General features: G+C 35.1%; 1 protein-coding gene across 4 annotated transcripts in view; it reads right to left on the bottom strand.

Moving 5' to 3' along the window:
* The window catches only part of SBF2 (SET binding factor 2), a 323,859-nt gene that overhangs the window by 113,509 nt on the left and 197,936 nt on the right, over window positions 1-12,414 (bottom strand). For all 4 annotated transcript variants that reach the window (XM_087745080.1, XM_087745103.1, XM_087745088.1 and 1 more), the window contains 7 exons: window positions 9,711-9,843; window positions 8,037-8,145; window positions 7,201-7,314; window positions 6,311-6,388; window positions 3,608-3,721; window positions 2,956-3,084; window positions 2,092-2,190 (listed from right to left, as the gene is read on the bottom strand). In XM_087745080.1, the coding sequence (XP_087601206.1) occupies window positions 2,092-2,190; window positions 2,956-3,084; window positions 3,608-3,721; window positions 6,311-6,388; window positions 7,201-7,314; window positions 8,037-8,145; window positions 9,711-9,843 (776 nt within the window). The remainder of the gene's footprint in view (window positions 1-2,091; window positions 2,191-2,955; window positions 3,085-3,607; window positions 3,722-6,310; window positions 6,389-7,200; window positions 7,315-8,036; window positions 8,146-9,710; window positions 9,844-12,414) is intronic.

Raw genomic sequence — 12,414 nt, 5'->3', positions numbered from 1 at the left:
AGGGACATGGTTTAGTGGTGGACTTGGCAGTGCTAGGTTAATGGTTGGACTCAATAATCTTAAAGGTCTTTTCCAACCTAAACGATTCTATGATTCTGTGATAATAACAATTATATTGTTTGTAGCAATTTCCCATATTTATGGGATAGTAGCACAATAATCATATACTTATATAACATGACAGCCCTAGCTCTTGAGGAAATAAAAACTTTTAAAAGACAGATTGATTTTAAAGAAACTTTAGTGCAATACTCCTCATTTTTTCTGCTGTATCTTCCCCAAATTTGAGTTCACTCATCTCTGCCATCTGATCAAAAAGAACCAAACTTGTTTACTTTAATTTTGCCCATTTGACTTTCTAATGAAACTAACAGTTCTGAATGTCACAGAACTGTCAACTAATATACCTTCTGACAGTGTTAACCTGAAAGACAGACCTCAATTTGGAAAATGCATGTTGCTATATACAGCACCACTATTAAATTAGTAGTAGAGAATTTAATATTTATTCAGAAGTTTTTATATCTGGTAACTTAATTTTAGCTCGTAATAGAAGATGATTCCATCAGTAGTTATCATTAAGAGAATACTACAGGATGAGGAGGTATACCATGGAAAAAATAATATTTTATTACTGATGAAATCTCATAGATGAAATAAATCTATGTAACAATTATTCTAATGCCTGATGTTTCTCTTCATTTTCCAAAACCTACATTCTCTTACCCTAAGTCTGAGAGTCAGTGTAAAGAAATCAGTGTTACACTAGGATACTTCAATAAGTATGCTACGCCACATATGGACAAGAGACATTTCATACACATTTTTTTGCTCTCTCTTCTAATGTCTACTATCAACAAGGTAGATTAAAACGTGTATCAGTTCTTTCCTTCAAAAAAAATTAAAACGGTCATTTGGCAATTTCAGAGGAAAAAAGAGACAGAGCGAGTGAGTGAATGAGTGTGTCTGAAGAAAGACACACAAATTCTGCAATGAAGGACAACATTAAAGCCAGACGAACATCTCTTCACACACCTTACTATTCACACATTCCATTTACTTGAAATACATAGATGTATTTTTCTATCTAAAATTTACTGACACAAAGGATTGCTGAACACACTGGTTGTAAAGTTTTGAATTTGCTATGGAAAAGATACTAATTTTACCCCAAAAAACAACTGCATTGACACTGACAAAATGCTTAAAGGCAATTTATTTTGGAAAAAAAAGACACACACAACCCAAATCCGCCCCCCAAACACCTTGGAACTTAGAAATACTTAGTAATTCTTGTGATTTTTTTATAGAAGTGCAGATGTAAATCATAGTTTTGTGGAAATGGAATATAGAAAAGAAAGGGCGATAAAGGTGTTAACTGACTGCGTAGTAGATGGTGCTCTGTGGAGTCTGAACAACAACAGGAAGTACGAGGGGGACAGAGATAAGCTGATGCCAAAAAAAAAAAAAAATCAAAAAAAGAAATAAACAACAACAAAAAACCCCACAGCTAACGGAATGGTAAGCGATTTTACAAAAGCACCATGTAACATAAAGGCATGATAGGAAGGCAAGAATGAAACTGCAAATGGTATTCTAGGAAACCTAAAGAGTCCAAGAAACAGGCTGTAAGAAATGAAACAGTGCTTGCTGAGCACACAAACCATGGGAACTGGGTTGCACAGCAGGAAAGATCTGCTGAAAGTATACATTATGCCAAATTGGATGTACATTTTTCATATGGAAAAGTGTTGAGAGGCAAGAAAAAAAGATGTATTTGGCACGGACAGGTTGCAGCAGAGAAAATAACAGTTTATATACATTTTGTGAATACACACTAAGAAAACAGAATGCGCCAAGCAGTAGCTATATGTAAATCAATATTAGCAATAATAAATCAATATTACTATATTGAACTTCCTTCACATGTACAAAATTGGTGACATTTAAAGTTCCAAAGTCTTTTGTCGTAATGCAGATGACTACCACGAGCAGTCATTTCCACTTTCACATATGGGATCAATCTCAGAAATAAGAATCTTCAATGTTGTTATCTCAACTCTAAAAGTGCAGCAGGTATAGTAAACTTACATTTTTGAAGAGCTGTTCTGCAAGTTCTCTAACATGTTTTATCATTTTTGGTGGATTACCCTCCTCAGCTTTAATTCTTTCGACTTCAAAGGCTACCAACTTTAAAACAAACAAACAAAACGAATAAAAATGTTGATAATTCAACCAAAAATAATTTCTTTCCTATTTAAGTTATGAAATGTTAATCTTAAATTGAAACTGAGCGAAGAAAACTGAACACTGAAAAATGTGCAATGTCACCTTGCTCTGGAACACGGGACATTTTCATTTTCTTATAGAGCTTCTGTTACCAGATTTTATAGTCCTACCTAACACAGAAAGTCCTACATACCTATAACATTCCTTTAAAATTTCTAATACTACAATCCATATTTCTCATATATACTACTACTATGCAGAATTAATACAAATCTCTGTTTGTACTCTACATTCAAATAAAAGCCAGCAGAGTAAAAATATGGTATTACTTCTTAAAAGAAAAAATATTTGTCCCAGTTTATATTGTTGGGTATGTATTTAATTTAATATTTCTCTATTACTTTTTCAATGTTTCTAAGAATATAATTAAATTACTCAAAATAATTCTGTACTAGCACATGTGATGCATTATGAAGTTCCAAACCTGACAACAGGAACAGCATTACCATGATTTATACAACTGTTTAACTTCATACATATGAGCAGGGCCTAATTGTACCGAAGTAAGCTAGAAATGTATGTTTAGTAGAAAATGAGAACTGAGAAGTTTAGTATAAACTTCACACAATAAACAGTGAGGATTCAGAAGCATTTCAATAGTTTTTCACATGCTGAAATATCATAGGTACATTTTAATTTCCTTGGGAATATAGAAACAGTTTTCACCTCATCAAAAAGATCACAGGCTCTGAAAGGAGGACCCCTCTCTGACACAAAACCAGCAAATGCCATTCCATTGAGAACTTTGGTTAGAAAGTCATTCTCAATTAAGCCTCGCTGCCCCAAGAAGGCTGCCTGCAATAAAGATAGGAAAAAATGCATGTAGTCAGTATCAATGCATATAGTCAGTATCAAAACTACAACCTACTAGTCATCCACTAGCAGTTAAACATTTTCACCAGCTGATAGTAATATGGGGTACTTTCTAATTAAATATTTTATATTACCTATTATCTTTTTATACCTAAATTCAGGAGTGATGTAACAGGAAGTTTGATGCACACATATTATAAATCTCACAGGCAATAACAGAAAACTAGTACTTCCAAGTATTGTCTTTTAATTACATACATATGTTTTAAAAAGTCCTTAATCATTCCTCAAATGTTTCTTTGCATTAAATTTTAATGTTAACTTTGTTTCACATTTCATCACCGTCCCTGCAATTAGCCCCACTAAAATGCACTGATACAGTGCTATGTAAAAATGTAATTATCTTATTTTTTTAAACTTTAACACTTGTTCTAAAGGCAAGCTTGTGGGAATAACATGACACACACAAATACTAATGAAATATACATAACTGCTTCTCTTTTACCTTATGGAAATGAATTACTGGTTCAGCATGAATTCTGATCAGCTGAAGACATGACCGGTATCCTTGGAAAAGTTGTGCAAATAGCCTAAGGAAGATTGCTCGCACTTCTTTATCCTGTAAGCAGTAATTGAATATGCTGTCAAAACATTTTCTTATTCTAAACTTCTCCACACTTTGTATAAAGCTATCTGAGAAATACCTACTAATTCATCAGACAATGCAGCAGCGTAGCATATGAAGTGGAGATACTTGTACACATATGAAGTTACCTTATATGATGCTTACAGTTTCACTGACCTGTCCTCAGATGGCAATGACAGACTTAGCACATATTCACCCCTTTACTCCTACTGCTCTTTTCTATGCCTGCACAACAGCCTCTGGGCAATGCAAGTGTAACTGTTGGGGTGGTCATGTGGTGAACCACATGAAGGAAGTGCCATGAGAGAAAACTGATGCTAAATAAAGGAAAGAGGGTATTTTATCCTGGATTTATTCCCTAAAATACATGTGGCTCTGCAGCACTACACAAGCAGTACCATTGGAGTGGGCAGGGGCAGCAGGGAACCAGAAGAGCCTAAGCTGGCATTGCTGCTGCTGGGGGAATGTCCCGGTTTCGGCTGGGATAGAGTTAATTATCTTCCTAGTATAGTGCTGTGGTTTGGATTTAGTATGAGAATAATGTTGATAGCACCCTGATGTTTTAGTTGTTGCTAAGTAGTGCTTATACCAAGTCAAGGACTTCTCAGCTTCCCATGCTCTGCCAGGTGCACAAGAAGCCGGGAGGGAGCACAGCCAGGACAGCTGACCCAAACAGGCCAAAGGGCTGTTCCATACCATATGACGTTACGCTCGGTATATAAACTGGGGGGAGTTGGCCGGGGAGCAGTGATCGTGATCTGCCGTGGCTCTGCCAGCTGAGGAGACTGCTCTAAGTTTGCTCAGCTACTTGTCTAGGACTCTTCCAACTCATGTCTTCACTTGCCAATCTACTGCAGCCAAAATAAGCCAGGGTTAGTTTAAAAAGTTCAAAATAGTAGATCTTTAAAGTCCTGGTTTATTTTGATTTAAAAGAGTAAGCGAGTGCTTACATAAACATCTACGGGTCAACGGAAACGATATGAACAGTTGGGGGCAGACTTGGGGCAGTGACATCTTTAGCTGGCCCAGATGCAACTAAAGACTGGGATCAAATCCTGTGCCCCCCACATTATTTTATCTTAGCTCAGGTACCTACTCGGACTGCTGCCACATCTAAAACCTGAGGTATAAAAAAATGTTTTATGACCTCAGGTTTTATGGTGTCTCAAAGGACTTTTAAAACAAACTGTAACTTCAAAAGTTACAAGCAGCAAAGAATATTAGATTAACAAATCAAGTAAACAGCTGATCAGCTAATCAACAAGCAAAATACAACCTAAACAAGTTAAAGCATGTAATGATTTTTTAAAAAATAAGTTTAGCTATATATAAAATTCTATAAAGCTGTCCTATTAGAATATTTTTCTAGATGTCTGTTTATTCTCTGGAACATGATCAGTTTTATTCTATTTTTAACTTAAGTTTTGTAAGGGCTCACTTTACTAAGAGATATTCTCATTTTCTTTGTGTCCAGGCTGCTCTCTAGGATTTTAACAGGTACATTTGTACCCTGACTTTTTGGACTACTTGAAAACATGGTCATTTCTTTCAGATTTAAGAAAATTCTTATTTTGATACAAAATTACGTTAATTCGTAACTTCACCATTCAAAGTGAGATGTTAGCTGAACTTTGCCATTAGTTTAAATGAAATCTGGATGACATTTTCTGCCTTCAGCAATGAAAAAAATGAATCTTAAAGCAAGAAATAAGAACAACAAATATATTGTACCACTTCAGAGTTTTACATTTTTTTATGTACCTACACCTTTTGGATTTTAGTTTGGACTACCAACTCATGTTCAATTCTAGACACTCCTACAAGCTAAAAACATCAGCTTTACAAAGTTGTTAAGTTATCATGGCTTCACAACTACTTTTAATCTAAATTAACTGGATTTTAGTACAAAACTTTCTACAGACTTTTTTAGTATAGACAGTTACATGTTGTTTCATTCAGGTTGAGGTTCATTAAAGCCAAATCCAATGTTAAAAAACATACAACTCCTTTCCCTATATGTCCAAGCATGCAATGCATAATAATCATCATTATTATTGTAAAACCAGTAACTTATGTTTGTTGACACAGCTACCACTTCTATCTTTACTCATATTTACTCTAAGATCTAGATCTTGAATAACATTTTTAATGTTTCTGAAGTTTTTTTGTTCTTGGGGGTGGGGTGAGGTGTCTATAAGACAACTTAATTTTAACATTTACACACACACACACACACACACAAATAGACCAGTTTGTCCACTCATGTACAATTCTGCAGCTTTACTGGTCTACAAAACAGAGAAGGCACATATTTAACTTAATAGACAGCAATATTAAAAGAAAATAAGGTGCTTCCATATTAATAAAAATATGTTTATAAAAACTTCTAACCCATTAGAATGCTATTAGTGGGCAGGATGCATTTCTTTGCTCCACCAATAATACTATAAAAGATATGGATATGGAAAAGAAAACACAAAGCAGAAATTCTTAAAAGAAAGTTAGTCTAAAATGTCAACAGTTTTCTATTTAAGAAAGTCAGACACAACACAGAAATCTTACCAGCATTTTTGAGTGTGATAAAGCTGTTCGTGGGGGAGGGAACGCATAATCTGCTGTTTCCAAATCAGGATGCAAAACCTAGAGAATTTTTTAAACAAAATTTTTTTCCCTCATTTTGCTGAGCAAAGGACAAATTATTTTTTTCTTCTTTCTCAAATTAATATTCACTGATATTAAGTACCTCAAATAACAGATTGAGTTAAATTATGAAGACTGTATGGAAATAAAGGTGGGATTAATTTCTCAGCTTCAGGTTTCTGTAAGTGAGCTAGTTAAAATCTCCTATTACAGTTCATGAAGCTAATCAATATAGTTAAGGATTTTAGAGTTGATTAATCTGAAACAGATTAACAGACAGAAAATTCTTCTCTTGAAGATAGTATTTTTTCAGAAGCCTCTAAATAAGGTGTTTTCTAACTTATGACAATGATACCAAAAAGACAAAACGGAACTACTTTTTTTGGTGAATCCCTAATGTACAATCAATTACTCCTGAATATTGATATAGGGGCATCATACAAATAAACTTTAAGACTAATTGGTTATTCATTTGTTAAACTTCAAGACAATGTACAGTTGAAACGAATTTACGAAAACAGAAAAGAAGCTAAAATGAATAGTAACAATGCTGCTCAAACACTGAGGTTGAACTCTTAGTAAAAAAGCATTATTAGGAAGGAAAAATCCCTAACATTGTAGTAGTAAATTAGTCATGATATTAACTCTAACTTTAGATAATAAATTCTTCTAAAAACAGGAACGTTGGCAGGAATCATAGTTTTAAATCTCACATTTCCAGTGTGTTTGAAAGTGAATTAATACTGAAATTCATTTTTCATTCTTTAAAAATCAGTAAGAGGATAGAAAATAGGGTTTGTATCAAAACATACTAGAGAAAGAGCCATTTGAGTCTGATGTAGCAGTGGCTCTGGCAGCTGAGAAAGATGAATACATTCAGGAATTTTAATTGTGCCTCCATCCAGGTCTGCTATGATTACATCTAACTGTAAGGAACAAACAAAAATATTATTGGTAGTGTATACTGTGAGCATAGTTTAAGAACACAGCAGTTCAAATTTCATGATCTGCACATAAGTTAAAACAAACAAATTAAAACAGTATTAACTTTACTGTATAGAAAGCTTTTGATAAAGGAAATACTCCAAATACTTCATATTACTGAATCTAGCTGTAAAAAATGAACGTAAACCAAAGAAAGTGAAATCAGGCCAAACTTTCAAAAGTGACTTCTGTTACTGGATGCTCCAGGTCTGTGTTCAGTGATCTAATAGGCTGTTTGCAAAAGGACACAATGAGGACAACTTTAAGTAAAATTACATGTTCTAGGTACCTCTGTAACCCTGGTTCAGTTTCTCTAAGCACATACTTAAAAAGTAAGGATAAAATAAAATAATTGAGGATACATTTGAAAATTGTAAGTGAATTGTTCAAACTCATGACAAATACATGGACACAGCTAGAAATGGATCCATTCCTTCCCATCCTGCACTAGAATCAAGTTGTTTCCCTCCTCTACTTTATAATCTCAATGCATTTACAAAAGAATTGACGCTTTTCTTTTTTCTCCTACTGATTGTCTTGTATGGTAATATTTTAAAAGTATACGTATTGTTCATATAAACACCTCTGAAGCACAGAAAATCTCTGCAACTAAACATTCACAAATCACATCGTGACTATGAATATGCTGGGTAGACATACTTACAAGCTCATGAATGTCATTGCGAAAGACAGAATGTACGCCAATTATGAAAGGTGTTGGTGAGCTGAGAACTTCCAATAGCTGTGCAGGAAGAATTGGAATATAGGGATAGCTGTGAAAAGAATAAATAAAATAAAATAAAAGCTCTCGACTATCCCTTCACATAGGGCAGCTTTTTTCTTTAAAGAAAAAAAAAATCTTCCTTTTACATATTAAATTTACTATAAATACCTGTATTTTAAAAATTTTAAGGATTAAAGTATTTATTAAATACTTCTTTATAAAGTGCCATGCTGTTAAAAGAACATCAGTCATGTAAACTCCAGAAATTATTACATTATAGGGTCTACAATTGATTGTAAACAAGAGTATTTTGCAAAATAAGAAAAGACTATCTATATTTATAACATTTATGTTATATGGACATTATATTTGTCCACAACTTTTAGGTAACTAGGGACATTAAACTTATGCACAATACTTTCATTTTAAAAAGATGGCTAGTTTTTGGCCAGACACTTACAATTCAGCCTTTTGTAAAATATCATTAATAAGGAATCTTTAAATGAAATCTTTTGCTTTGATATTGAGATAACAACTAAACATTATATATAGAATTCTATATTTCAGATAGTTTACTTGATTTGACAATTTAAGAACACTAGTGTTTTCATCAGAGCAACATGAAAATCCGTATCTAAATTGATCAATGCATTTCAACACCTAATTTATAGTTATTAAAAATTTACACTCATGACTACTTTAGCATTAAGAAACATATTCCCAAACTCACTTTCAATTTTTTTCCTTCTTATTCTATATTAAGATGAAGCCCATCTCTGAAATATTTTAAATAAAAATATGCTACTAAAATACAAGCATCTTTTAAAACACGAGTCAGAATTAGATGTCTTTGTCCTAAAAAAGCCAAACAGCTTGACATAAGTTTTCCATTTCAAAATGCTGGATTCAGATGTGGCTTTTTAGATAGAATCGATTTGTTCATTTGAATTCATTCTCTGGTGGACATTTGTCAGTGACTTAAAACTGTGATACAAGCCAATGTAGATGTTATCTCAGAACCACACAATCTTTCAGATTGTAAAGGGCCTCAGCAGATCATTTAGTCCAACCTTTTGCTCAAAGCAGGGTCAAGACTGAATCCAGATCAAGTTGCCCTGAGCTCTGTCCAGCTGGGTCCTGAAAACCTACAGGGATGGAAGCACCACAGGCTCTTTGTTCCACTGCTTAGTTTTCCCTGCATCCAGTCAGAAACCTTCCTCTCCCCTGTTTCGGTTTGTGACCCCAATCTCTTGTTCTCCCTTCATGCACCTCCCTCTTACTTGTTGGCAGGCTGTTATTAGGTCTCCCCCATATCTTTTGCATGCATTTACTCATGGATCTTCACTGTCAAGTTTTACCATCCAACTGATGCTGTGAGTAGGGTTTCTACTGTATTTGTAGGTTGGACGTTTCTCCTTTAATTTTTTCCAGTGTCGTGATGCAACCAGATTTTTATTAATGATGTGTACAGACTAGAACTTGTATATATGATCATGAAAACCTTTGCTTATTTGAACAAACATAGTACAAATCTCTTGTTAAGAACAATGTAATTTAAGTTATAAAATGAGTTATAAAACTAGCCAGAGTTCAAAGATTCAAAACTCAACTCACCTATATTTGAGGGGAAACATCAAAGACTCCAGAGCCCTACAGGCATCACTGAGCCTCTGAAAACTTGCGGAGTGAAAGAGAACTTTATTTTCTGTAAGCACAGCACAGAATAAGCTGAGTACATTTTGGATTCCTGAAAAAACAAACAAACAAAAAACCTGTAATGACGTGCCAAAAGAAGAATCAAAATTACATTAAAACGCACCATTTTCTGGAGAAATTTCGAAAAAGCATATGATAAACGTATAAATTGCCAAACCCCAAGTTTTCCTACCTTTTATTTAACTAGTGCGGCTTCCTTTCTATTTTTCAGGTTGCTAAAATACTATCTGAATGTATTTCTACATTTCAAATATATTGTATTATATCTCCCTTTCAATACCACTTTAAGGATTTCCTCTTCTCAGCACAAACCCCAGCAATGCTTAATAATGACTTCAAGCAGTATTATGTGTATTTCTGCATAGCCTTCTGTGTATCTAGAAGTCAATTTTGGTCACTGATCCAGGCTTAACTTCTGAACCTTTATGTATCTCCATGGGGGGGAAAAAAATCATAGTACCAAACTCAAAAGAAAATGACAAAGACTTCCTAGCAAATACATTCATCCATGGAGAGCATTCTAGGAGTCACAAGGTTAAAAAAGGGCAGTACGAGTGTACATGTCATTAGAAAGATATGTTAAAGAAGAGCTGACTGTTTAAACAAGCCCCACTAGATTTAGGGTAAGACTCATGAATCAGATGATGAGGGTTTTTTTAAGACAATATAATTTACCTAGGAGACAAAGCCATGTGCTTTCAGGGAAAACCAAAAATACATTTCCTTTAAAACAAAGTCCCATCCTGAGAAGCAGACGTGTCCGAGATATGTGAGATACGCTGAAATTTATGAAATTTCCTGAAATATGCTGGAATGTACGATGTTTCCCTGAGGACATAGCTTGTGTTATCAGTAAGACAGCCTGTATTACCTTTACAAAGCTACTGCTTATCTTGCAATCATCTTCCCAATAAGAAGTGTGACTACGAAGAGCCACTATATTCATATGATAATTAACACTTTGTTTTGCTTAAGTAATTTTTATTACATGTTTTGACAAATTTTTTTTTCTATGATGTTGAATGAAAATTTGCTTTGCTGGAGTGGAGCTTCGTTCATAAAAATAAAGGGACAAGGATTCAGAGAGGGTTTTTGAGAAAAAGACTAAATTCTTAGGATGAACAAGTCAAACAATAACATAATAGCTTGTGCTTTCAAAGTCCGTTCTCCAAGAATCCTAAGGACAGACTCATGAAATCAAAGGCAAAGACTTGAGAGGACTCAAGGACAGAAGGCTTTGTTATAATGCTGAGTGAGGTACTGTTGCAAATATTTGCTATTGCTTTCAGTGGCATAATTAATACTGTGCTAGTATAAAACAAACTGCTTTATAAGGACAGTATTAAAGAAAAACCAGTATAGCTTCCTTATGTGAATGAAATAGCACTCATCAGTGAACGGTTAGAAGCTAACTTGAAATACTGTCCTTGCTTGTGTATGTACGTACGACAGTATGTATATATTTGAATACAAAGAAACTGCTACCTGCTTAAAAAACAATCTCTGTAAGAAATTAAAAACTTGAACTGCCCTTTTTAGGCAAAATTGCCCTTGTTCCTTTCCCAAAAGATTTTAAAAATTGCTTTGGAGTATACTCTTTTAAACCAAGTTTCTGTTTTCAAGTTAAGTGAGCTTTTTATACCATTTCATTCCACATCAAATATCTTAAGACACTTTTGAATATATATATATATTTTTTAAACATGACACTTTTTTTTTCCTATAGAATCACAGAATCATTTCGGTTGGAAAAGACCGTTAAGATTATTGAGTCCAACCATTAACCTAGCACTGCCAAGTCCACCACTAAACCATGTCCCTAAGTGTCACATCTACACGTCTTTTAGATACGTCCAGGGATGGGGACTCAACCACTTCCCTGGGCAGCCTGGTCCAGTGCTCGATAACCTTTTCAGTGAAGAATTTTTTCCTAATATCCAATCTAAACCTCTCCTGGCACAACTTGAGGCCATTTCCTCTCATCCTATCACTTGCTGTTTGGGAAAAGAGACCGGCACCCACCTCACTACATCCTGCTTTCAGGTAGTTGTAGAGAACGATAAGGTCTCCCCTCAGCCTGCTTTTCTTCAGGCTAAACAACCCCAGTTCCCTGAGCCACTCCTCGTAAGACTTGTGCTCTAGACCCTTCACCAGCTTCGTTGCTCTTCTCTGGACACGCTCCAGCCCCTCAATGTCCTTCTTGTAGCGAGGGGCCCAAAACCGACCACAGTATTTGAGGTGCAGCCTCAGCAGCGCTGAGTACAAGGGGACGATCGCTTCCCTAGTCCTGCTGGCCCCACTATTCCTGATACAAGCCAGGATGCTATTGGCCTTCTTGGCCACCTGAGCATGTTGTTAGCTCATATTCAGATGGCTGTTGACCAACACCCCCAGGTCCTTTTCTGCTGGGCAGCTTTCCAGCCACTCTTTCCCAAGCCTGTAGCGTTGTATGAGGTTGCTGTGACCCAAGTGCAGGACCCGGTACTTAGTGCTGTTGAACCTCATACAGTTGGCCTCGGCCCATCAATCCAGCCTGTGCAGAACCCTCTGTAGAGCCTTCCTACCCCTCCTACCCCTATAATGAGATATAAAAATTCTCAAG

The sequence above is a fragment of the Nipponia nippon genome, unplaced genomic scaffold, assembly GCF_047370975.1.
Source record: "Nipponia nippon isolate SJK-2023a ecotype South Korea unplaced genomic scaffold, ASM4737097v1 scaffold_10, whole genome shotgun sequence".
NCBI classification, from domain to species: Eukaryota; Metazoa; Chordata; class Aves; order Pelecaniformes; family Threskiornithidae; genus Nipponia; species Nipponia nippon.
Note: the sequence above shows the minus strand (reverse complement) of the source record. Positions and strands in the feature narration are given on the sequence as shown.